At 45.8% G+C, this 11201-nt stretch overlaps 2 protein-coding genes across 2 annotated transcripts in view; one reads left to right on the forward strand and one right to left on the reverse strand.

Moving 5' to 3' along the window:
- Window positions 1–1265: 1265 nt before the first annotated feature.
- Window positions 1266–2006, reverse strand: APOLD1 (apolipoprotein L domain containing 1). Its single transcript, XM_010003891.1, has one exon. The coding sequence runs from the start codon at window positions 2004–2006 to the stop codon at window positions 1266–1268; it is 741 nt and encodes a 246-aa protein (XP_010002193.1).
- A 7310-nt stretch (window positions 2007–9316) lies between these two features.
- Window positions 9317–11201, forward strand: part of LOC104394384 (histone H1.10-like) — a 9256-nt gene continuing 7371 nt past the window's right edge. The window contains exon 1 of the mRNA XM_010003972.1: window positions 9317–9381. Coding sequence (XP_010002274.1) covers window positions 9317–9381 — 65 coding nt within the window. The remainder of the gene's footprint in view (window positions 9382–11201) is intronic.

The raw sequence follows: 11201 nt of genomic DNA on the forward strand, positions 1-11201 counted from the left end.
TCACTGAAATATCCTACTCCTCTGAACCCCTCCTGAGTATTAGTACCAGTATATATTTTGCTAACATGAAGCCTTCCCTGGGAAGCCTCACTAGGTGAATGTGTAGCTCTCCATGAGTGCTGCCTCCTCCCCCACAGACAAATCACTGTGGGTCTCACAGGCTGCTTGACTGCACAGAGGGTGGCACCTCCACCTCTCAGGTGTTCTCCCACCACAGTTGGGCTCTAGCTCAGACCATTAACACCAACCTACACTTCCCTCCCTGCTGCAAGAGATATAACTGCTTTCTTCCACCAGGGCCCTGAGGCAGGCTCTGGTCCCAGGGTCACTGACCTGTCCTCCTTGTTTTGGTTCTTAAGATCTGTCACTACTTGACCATGTTTCACCTGTTTTATAACTACCAGCATTCAGACCATGCTTTCCTTTTCCTACAGGGACTTGCCCTCCCTCACAGCCAAAGAACAGATAACTTGCTCTCACATGCCACAGACTTGCTTTGCCTCTAAGAACACCTGCTTTTCTTTGGAGCAGAGGCTTGCTTTTTAAAGGAAAAAAAAAATACATCTTTAAATACAATATAAAAATCTTAAAATAATTCTGTGTAAATAAATAAAATGCAAACATCACAGTTCTCAGTCTGGAGAGGTTTCTTCAAAAGGGGTAACAATTTCTGGCCCTGCTATTTCACCTGGGATGGTGAGCCATCCATATGATGCGTCTTATCTGGAGCGGCTCCTTCAACAGCCTTTCCAGATGTACCTTGGCAATGGGACTGTACTCTAGTAGAAATTGGCAGCCGCTGGCTTTTTAAGGGTACCCCAGCCTTTTTACCACTCATAGAGTCATAAGTTATTTACAAACCAGGTTCAGTCAGCACCAGGACTTCAGGAATTTTGTCAGACTCCTGAGCCATTTATTTTTGCTGCCTTGGGGTTGAAGAGCCAGAGAGATGGCTGGGGAAACGTGGGTTTAAGGAGCAGCTACCTTCCTTCAGGCTCTGGGATCTGATGCTCTGTAGTCCAAATGTCCATCATAACTTCCAACATGAATCAAGTGGCTACTGTCAGCTGGTGGTGTGTATGTCTGTGGAAGCTTCAGCTTCCTATCAGGAAGGAGTTTGTGTTCAGATAAGGCACATCAGAGGTGCGTGCACCTGTGTGGATTGACACCACCAATAGTATGATAGCAACAGGTAGCAGTGCTAACAGTAACAATGAATAATGTTATGTCCCCAGGCCTGGTTTTAATTAGTGTCAAACACTGTTTCAGCTGGATGGTCTCAGGATCTCAGCAGTGGTTTTAGCACCCAAGTTGAGTCTCCTGGCACCTGGGGAAAGCTCTGTCCTGGATTCAAGAAGTTCACAGACTTCATCCATTGCTCTGGTGCACGTCTCAAGATTGGCAGCCAGCTTCTGGATTTTGGCCCTCAGGACAGCCTGGCTCACTTTTGTGACCTCCTTTGTGTACTCTGGCACCAGGAAGCTGTGGGAGCCGCAGAAGACCATGAAGCAGACGGAGTTGTACAGCGAGATGGAGGCCCTCTTCTCTGACTGGCGCAGCCTGGGGTCCCCCGGGCCCTGCGCCCTGCGGAGGAACTCCAGGCAGCCAAGGATTTCCCTCATCTGCTTCCGACAAGTCACTGCAATTTCCTGCACCTTCCTCACCTCCCGGGAATTGCAGAGCACCGAGGAGAGGTCGGAGGTGATGCTGACAGCCCCCCCGGCAGCGGCCAGACCCAGACCCACAGCTGATGCCAGCAGGGAGACCCCCAGCGTCGCCGGGCTCAGGGACAGCCCCACGATGGCCGTGACCGCTCCTGCGGCAGTCAGGGTGCTCCCGCTGACGTTGGCGATCAGGGACATTCTCCGGAGCTTGTTGAGTTTATGAGCCACCTTGTGAAGGTGAGCGATCTGGCCACGCAGCCTCCGCCTCTGATCCAGCAGCGCCACGTGGAAGTGGTGAGTGGGGTCCAGCGCCTGGGGACAGGCAGCGCCGTTTCTCTCCATGGCCTCTGTCCAGGAACAAAAAAAAAAGGCTGCAATGGGATTTATGTTAAAAAAAGAACCACCCACGAGACATGCTGAGCCTGGACCACTATCTCCGGGATGGCATGCAGCCAATTTTAGGTTTTTTTCTTCAATCAGCTACGTGAAGGGTTTCTGTCTGCACACACGTACACACTCACGTACACACACACACGCACACACATACACACATTTAAATACCATATTACACTGTAATTTTCAGGCAGAGGAACTTCTAAACGTTTTTTCTTGTTCTCTGATTAGACTAAAATATCTTAAGGACTGGAGTCAGAGGTTGTTTTTACCTCTTTGAAGACATGAAATATCTTCCAACCCTGGAGATAGAAATTATCTTGAGATTAAGTGACTCAGTGCCCAGAGTACTAATGCTACTAGAACTAATGTGTTGTCCCCATGATGGGATTCAGAGGACCTTCAAAATTCAAGGGCATCTTTCACAAGAAAGGCCAGGCGCTGAGGAGGTGAAAACCACCCATCCCAGGTTGCTATTTTGGGGTCATTTTCCATTAAAGGAGGACAAGGGGGAAGCTGCTCAGGGGAGCCAGGGTCTGTCTTTTCCATATATGAGGGGAAGCCCATTGCTGCCTCAGATGGGTATTGTGAACATCCGTCCTTTCTTTAAGCATAAGCAACTCAAGGTCCTGCAGCATTTTTTCCTATTGTAACTTTGCAGCAGGGTCTGGACAAAGATGGGAACTGTCCAACCTGTCTTGGTGGATCCCCAGTGACAGTGGCAAAGGAGGCCTGTGGACCTTGTTTAGAAGGTTCATGAAGGGAACATCAGAAGGGGAGGCCCACTTTCCGTGCACACTGCCTTGGGGATGGGGCAACCGGGGAAAAGCAGGGGCAATACAGGGGCCTGTGAACAGGAAAGGCTTGAAAACTGCTGGCTGTGGCAACCTCCCCTGGCAAGATAGCAGGAGAGTGTCTTCCCTTCTAGAGGGTGATTTTTCAGGGTTTCAGTGGTAGGTGATCTCTTTTTGCTCTCTCTGTTCTTTGTCACAAGGGTAGGAAGAAATGTTCCAATAAGCTTTTGCAGGTTGCTCTAGGGCTACAAAGTGCTTTTCAAAAGAAGACAGCACCCTTACCCCTGCTTCCGTATAGTCCAACGGTGGCAAAGAAGGCAACAGGAGTGATGTAGCATTGCCAGTTGTCTGGTGGGAACAGGTGTTTTATGCTCCTTGTGCACTGTGCACAAGGCTGTGCTGCTTCTGCACCTAGCAAGGTCTAGCCATACAGCTAAAAAGCTGTTTGTGGTTCCTAAAGCCCTCATAGCCATAAGAGGCCTCTAGCAGACATGCAAGACCCAGTCCCAGAGCCAGCTAAGAAAAAAATATTTGTTGCTGCATCTACCCTTTAACTTCTAAGTCTCCTGTACCTTGTGAACTGGAGGTGCCTGGTCCCTCACATAGGCCTGTGATACAGTTGGGATCCCTGAGGCTTTCATTCTTCAGAATCCTTGTGTTTCAGGAGGAGAAAACCTCCTACCAGGAAGAGTTTTCCATCCTGAAGTGTGTAAGAAAATAATTCTCACTGCAATTTTTTTCCCTTCTACTGATCCTAATCCATCTCTCACAGAATCCTTCAGTACCTCCCCCTACACTCTTCAGAGCAATGACCCCAATCCCTCTTACTATCATTGGGCCATCTGAGCCACTTAGTTCGTTGTGCTTTTCTTAGCTGGAGGCAGTGTCCTCTTATTTTTTACACTATAGTCAGAGATGAAGCTGAAAGCACAAAGACTAACACTAAAGTATACGGATACTGGCATTGCAATGAATTATTAACATTTCTTAAATGATTTAGCAATGAACAATACGATAATCATTAAATATATTGATTCCTGTGGCTTCTTAATAATTTGACAGATGTGCTTGCTGAGAGCAGTCTCAGGTAATAACAGCAGCCCTCTCACCACCATTAGAACAGTCATTCTCTATATAGCATAAACCATACAGTGATACATGTCTTGAATACACTGATTTAAGCCAGCATAAAGGAAAACAAAACCAACTCCTGCTAGTGGAGGAAAATCTCCCCAAAAATAGAGGTACACATAAGTCCAAAACTTTAAAATGCTTTCTTAGTACTTAGAGAAACTCCAAAAAATACTGGTTCAAACTTACCTTTAGTTTCCAGCTGACCTCCCCAAAGACAAATTTTGATCTGTTTCTGGAGGAGACCAATTTATAGCTCCTGTGGACCAATTGCTGCGATGGGAATGCTTTGCCTCATACTGGGAGTTTGCCATTTCCTGCTCTCCCTTGTGCAGAAGGATGTGACACACTGGAAAGTGACCTGCGGGACAGCGAGCACACATCATGCTCAGGAAACGATCCCTGTGAATGAACATTGTGTGTTCGCTTTTCCTGAAGTGTAGGGGAAAAAAAAATTCAAAATCTCAGCCTATTCCTGGCACTGAGCTAGTGCAGTCATTCCCTCCAGGGAACAGTTGCCTTTCCTTTCCCTGAAATAGCAACTGACTTTACTCTGTGCTGGAGCTGCCGATTGCTTGATGATTGAATTTTCCCCCCACTCCGTGTCTAGAGCCAGTGGAGCATCAGCCAGCGACTCCATTCAAGGCCAGTGTACTTTTAAAATCTCAGCTCTTTGGGACAATCATGTATGTGACTGGCTGGAGCACAGCAGGGGTGTGTGAGAGCTGTGTGAGTGCTCCATTCCATAAAAGGGAAGCAGCTGCCCCACAAGATGATTGCTCTGAATTCCCATCCCTTCTGTTTCTGAGTAGATAAAACCATGCAGCATCCTGCAAAAGGACTGATCTCTTTTTGGTTTTGCCCTGTTCCTTAACCATGGGCACCATGGTCTTTTAGAAACAACCAAGTTGTTTTCCTAAGGTGCCTGCCAAGCAATCAATGATCAAAAAAGAAAGGGTCATTGGGATCCCCTCTTTTGCTGCCTGCTGTGGCCTGGCAGTTATAGATGTGGCCAGAAGGAGGATGTGATGAAGGTGCTGGGAAGGAACAGCCCCAGTGGCACTCCTGGTACTGCCCTTCACACTAACCCATCATTGGATGGGTTCAGAAAACAAAGGATTTTTTGGTGGCACTAAGTGGTGTGACCCATCTTAGACCAAAGTGGCATGTGACCTTAATGACACAGGGCTTGTGGTGCCAGGGACATCAGTTTTGAACAGTTGTGCCTGAAGTTGGGACATCTGCTTTTTTTATTTGGTGGATTCTTACTCCTCAGGGCTTTTTGTTGACAGGGGACATCTGACTGTGCCCTAGTGCCCCTGGCCTGGCTAATTGGAAAGCTGCCTAGCTGTGACTGAGTGGTGAGGCTTTGCTGTTGGATGTTTGAGATGCGTAGCTGTGTAATTGTTGGAGCTGACTTGAAGAAGGGACATGGACTGAGGCAGCAGGCAGGGAGAGGAGAAGGCTGGGATTTTTCAGCTCAGTGGCAGATTGGCTTTAGGTCATCCTAAAAAGACTGTGAAACAGTACGTCAAGTGTTTTGTCAGGGGTGGATCAGAATGAAATGGGACGTGAATGAATAAATAAACAGCACTGAAGAGCTACTTCAACCTGTCACAGACTTGGAAAGAGAAAATTCCAGGTTTGAAGATGATTAAATAAGCAATCTTTGTCTGTTATACTTTGTACCTATTGCACATTAACAGGAAGATGAGTTTTGACACTGAAGGAAACTGCTTTAGCCCTTCCCTTTGTTATAGGCTTGAATCAGAGCCCATCAGCCTTGGTGATGATTTGCAGTTGATAGACACCAGAGTTCTTTTGTACATTGCCAAATAGAATAGGCTTTTTTATTTTATATTTTTATTTTTATTTTATTTTTATTTTTATTATGTAACTGCATCTGCATTAGGACTTGTGCCAGCAGAGGTATCTTGTTAAGACAGTGAGTTTTGGTAAAAATTAAATAATGAAGAAAATAAAAGAAAAAAAATCTAGAATAAGCCTGAGAAGATGACACAGCTTTGGTTGCTCTTCTTCCTTTCCCAATACTCTTCTTTCAATATATTCAGCTGAAAAATGTTGTCAGAACCCCCTGCAATGCTCAGTGTGTGGGCAAGGGTGTGATTACACTGCAGAAAAGACAATTCGCTTTTTTTATATTATTCCCTCACAGAGTTTCCTGCACACTGAAGGGCCTGGACTTCATGCAAGATGAGATGCTGGTCTCTGCCTAGGATGGCTTCTCACAGGGATCACGTCCCTAGGCTCGTTCATTGTCTAAAGATAGTGTTTCTCCATAATCCACCCCAGTAATGAGGTGGATATCCAGAAAGTAAGGACTTTTGGTAAGATTGCTTGTCTTCTCTCCCACTAACAATTACAGAGACCCTGTCCAGCAAAGTAAAACCTCCTGCCAGCTGCAAGTTTTTTCCCCAACCCCTCTGCTGCTGCCACCTCTTCATCCTTGTCCTGTAAAGTGCTTGAGCTCAAGGGTGGAAGGGACACAGCAGGTGTTTCACAACTACCATGGTCAGAAATGGTTGCTCTTCACCCTTTCCCATCTAGTGACATCCTCTTGAAATGGGCAGAAGCCAGATCCATGCAAAATCTGCCCTGAGGGCATTTTGTGGGAGCAGATGACCAGCAAGAGGAAGGAAGGATGTTCTATTGCCTCAGCTCACTTCCTTCCAGTGGATTTTGGCAGAATGGACCAGTCTTTCTGTTCGTGTTCTCTCCAGCATAAGGGATATATAGCAGAAGCAATTATTCTGAAGCTGTTTGAAGCTGTTTGGAGCAACTGCAATGTAACATTTGAATATACATTTAAAACATTTGAAAATGGAGTTTCAAAGATACACTTCCTTTATTAGCCTTATTTTGATTAAACAATAAAGTAAATTTGAGTAAATTTGCATTCAGATATAATCTTTTTAACAAGGGATTTCTGTCACGCTTGGTACTTTCAACCTTAACTGCTGGATCCTGGGGCTAAAAATTGCATTTTTGTTTTAGTTTCTTTTTCCTGCAGTTAATTGAATCAATGACTAATCTTAACACTTCACAGCAAGACATTAGTTCACGTTCAGTGGGAACTTGAATAGGCCAAACCTAAAACAAATAAAACAAATTAGATCAAAAAGGGCTGCATCAGCTTTTAGTAAGCTCACCAGTATATGTAAATTAATTTTTTTGAAAGCATTTCAGAATGAGACATGCTGCCCTGGGCTCTCACCAGCGTGTGTGGGACTTCAGATGGCTTTGGGGAAAACTCCAAAGGACCAGGGCAGTGTTGGGGGAACAGAACAGTCTGTGAGATGGAAACACCTCTTGTTAGTTCCAAATAAGTAGGATATTAGCCAAGTGCATTAGCTGTGCACGTTCCTGTTTTTTGAGCAAATATTCATGTAGGAAAAACACCATCTTAAATTGCCTTGTCAAAATGCTGCCAGCATTGTCTGCAGAGATCAAGTATTTATTTGGACATGAAGAATGAATTTCTGCAATGGACTTAAACAAATCAGCTTATACTGTCATTTGCCACATTTAATTATATGTTTCAGTGCAGGCTGTACGGCATAAGGCTCTCTCTGACTTGCAAAAAAGCAATTCCCCACTTAGCCCATATGTCTCCAGCCTTGCCTGTGGCACAGCTGATGTGAGAGTGCAGCTGAATGCAGGTTCTGCTGGGACTGGTGCTGCTGGAGGACTTTTCTCCCTTCAGTGTCTCAGCAGTGGCAGCAGCGCCACAACGAGCAAGTCTGCCTTCCCATACCCTCAAGCACTGTAGAGAATGGAGAATCGTTACCATGTTGCCAGAATTGCAAAGAAACCAAATACCTTGGTGAAGATTAGAAATTAGGTAGCCTCATTTCTTCAGGTTCTTTTTCTGTGGACTTACTTCTTGACAGCTGAGCTCACGTTGTAACATTTCTTTAGAAGGAAAAAATAGTCTGATTCTTCTCACCTACAAAACTACTTGTTTTCATGGAAGTTGAAAGAAGCCTGTTCTTTGAAACCTTAACTGCTTTGTCAAATTCTGGCTGAGGTTGCCCAGGAAGCTCAAAAAACCTGCCAACAGCCCTGCTTCAGAATGGACCCTGTGCTCTGCAACCAAAACTCAAGGCACAGATGTCCATGGTTTTTTATGACCCTTTGCTGGTGTGAATCTTGCAGTGTTTATCCAATCTTTGGTTTCATGCACTACTCTGTGATCTTCCCCCTGCCAGGGTGCTGCCTATGTCCTCCAGTGTGGGACCAGGAGCTGCTGGTGTAGGAGCCTTTGGTGGCATTTCTGTACCACATGCTGGCAGATCTGGGCAGTGCCCCTAGGACCACAATTTGAATGGGAAGGAAAAGCAGCTCAGTTGGGAAGCTTGGCAGCAACATGTCTTTACCAGGAAAACTAATGGGCTGGGAAGTCTCATTGTAAATCCCTAAAACTAGTCTTGGGAGCCTTAGAATAACAGATGGGTTATCCTACTTATTGGGTAGATGTAGCTATGAAATGTGTGTGTGTGTGTTTCCATCAGGCAGCACAGGACAGTGCTTTAGCCTGGCTCCCCTATTTGCCTCCTGCCAGTAGCAGATTGCTGTCTGGGGCAACAATCTCTAACAGAGATGGTCTTGCTCTCTCTTGCCCCTCAGTGCTCGTTCTCGATTGCTCTGATATGGCCACTGGTGATGTAACAAGTCTCAGCTTTGAGGGTTCCTAGAAAAACTGTAAACTCGAAGGCTTGAGGGTACTGAACAACAATTCATCAATCTGTCATGGTGGAAGGAAGGGCTGGGAAAATGAACTTTGTCAGGAATATTGGATTTGGTGTCGTCCTGTATTTGCACAATGAAAACTTCCACGTGATCCTCTCTCTGTGCATGTCACTGAACAGGCCTGTGAGGCCTGAGAGCCTGTGTTTCCAGAAGAGGGGAAGCTGCCCAGCTGCAGAGCCAGGATGTGGTGGGGACGGGAGCTTGGCTTTTCTCCCGGGCTCCTAGTTCAGATGTGTGCTGGGCCTGAGCTCACTGCTGCCCAGTGTCCCTGAAGTGATTTCACAAGACTACAGGGATGGTCAGCAGATGCTCTTGGCCCAGGTGGATTTGGCACGCTTCCTGCACCCTCCTGAGCAAATGATCAGGACATGGGAGGGAGGAAAGGAAACTGGGAGAGAACGTGCTTTCCTCTATCTGCCGGCACGCCCTGCACATGAGCAGGAGCAATAAAGGCAGGGCACGGCTGAGTGACCCCATGGTTTGCAAGCTTTGGAGACCCTGAGCTTGTTAAAAAGAAGTTCCAAGGAACAGCTAGGAGGATTAAATCCTCAAGGGTGGGTGGAGATGGCTGAAGTGACCTCTGAGGACACAGTGGCAGGGCTACCACCTGCCCAGAAAGGCCTGAAAAAGTGAAAGATGCTGGCACTGATAACAGGAGGGAGGGCTGAGGGTAAGGAAACATCATTCAAAAAGCTGTAGGTGTGTCTGAGTGAAGAACATAGACAAGAACATAAACTCTTGCAGATTAAGCATAAAAATATAACTGAGCTGTCAAAAAAGGGATTAGAATATCAGCTAGTTTAAAAAAAAGGAAATAATCAAAGGTAGTACTAAACCCTCCATCTGTCACAGCAGCAACAAAAATCTTTTCTGAGAGCCTGTCAGAACACAGGACTCTTGGTCCAGAAGCCTTCTGGCTGTGCCAGACATGCTGGTGGAGCTGTAACAAAGGTGAGAACAGCCCCCAGGATAAATACGGCCTTTTCAACAATGCCAGTTTAGTTTCAGGATGCAAAGGGAGGTCCTGCCTTACAAACACCTTGGGGCTTTTTTGACGAGGTTATCATAGTATGTGGGGAAGGGTGACTTGCTTGATGTGATTTGGGTTTCCAACAGCTTTTGACAAAGCCTCACTGAAAAGACCTTACAGAAAAGTCAAAAGCAGCAGGATAAAAGGGGAAACCTAACGTGGGTAGTTATTTGATAGAAGGTTGAAAAAAAACATAGGGCTAAATACAGGAAGGTCATCAGGGAGATTTTCAGGGGTCTGCACTAGGATCTGTGCCCTTTAACAAATTCCTAAATTATGTGGGAAAAGGGGCAGTGAGTGATGGTGTTTGCTGACAATATGACTGATCACAACACTGGTGCAGTTGTTTGTTCAGAGCTTTTGTTTCAGTGAATATGCAATGTGAGGTTGAAGTTCACTAAGTATCATCTTAATCCATGTTTGCTCGGGGCAGGGAGGGTAATCAAAAAAGGCCATTTGGAACCTTGACCCATAAATACCATAAATAATTCAAACTGGAGCCTTATAATTTTTTTAGTGGTCTTGGGCCTTGTTCAGGCTGCGAAGCTTTGCAAAACATTAACATGAGAGGCAGTAGAGTTGCATGAAGAAGGGCAGTCACTGGTCTGCCATTTGCCACTGCTGCTGTGAGCAAGGGCTCTTTTGCCTGAAGCATCCACACCTCCAGACACCACAGAGCTCCCTGGAGTGGTGCTGTGCACTGAGGTGGTGTCATCAGACGAACATGATGTTAAGGAAGGTTTCTTTCTATACCTCCCAAACATTGCTCATACAGGTAACTGCTGCTCATATCCCTACTGAATTCACTGTTTGGCAGGGGGATTTGGCTGTTGGAATGACCTTTATGTCCACCTTGAATCAGGACTCTGAATTTGACAAATCTGCTTTGGAGTCTGGTTGTGGACTCTACCTTTAAAGGACAAATTGCATTCTTGATACCTAGATCAGTTTTTAATTCAAATTTGTGAGACTAACATCTATTGGAGTATCCTGGGGCTCCCCTCTAGGCTGGGTATTATTTAATATTTGCAGAACATCAGAGAGTGAGTGCCTGCACAGATTGGATGACAACACTGTACTGAGCTACTATAGCTCTAGCAAAATGTTTTCACACTTGAAGCAGCTCTGCAGGCTTGGAGAGCTAGAACTGGGCATAGAAAGTTGATACCGTGTCTTTTGTCAGCCCTTGCTCGAACACAACACAGTCAGGAAGCTGGATCAGGTCTCAGAAAGCAAAGATGTTGCTCTGTTTTGTGCATTTCTAGAGAGAAGTATCTGAAAATGAGCATCTTTCTTTTTTCAGCTTTACTACAGACCAAGCATTGCACCTGAAACATGTTTTCGTCTTAACCATCCTATAGGCAGGTCTTCCCATGATGGGGGGTCATGAAGGAGTCTGGCAAAATGCATTCTCTTTCC

This window comes from Chaetura pelagica, unplaced genomic scaffold (genome assembly GCF_000747805.2).
Source record: "Chaetura pelagica isolate M959 unplaced genomic scaffold, ChaPel_1.0 scaffold281, whole genome shotgun sequence".
In the NCBI taxonomy this organism is placed as follows: Eukaryota; Metazoa; Chordata; class Aves; order Apodiformes; family Apodidae; genus Chaetura; species Chaetura pelagica.

Excerpts from the sequence above, each read along its gene's own strand:
- APOLD1 (XM_010003891.1), bottom strand. The coding sequence starts at position 2,006 with ATGGAGAGAAACGGCGCTGCCTGTCCCCAGGCGCTGGACCCCACTCAC.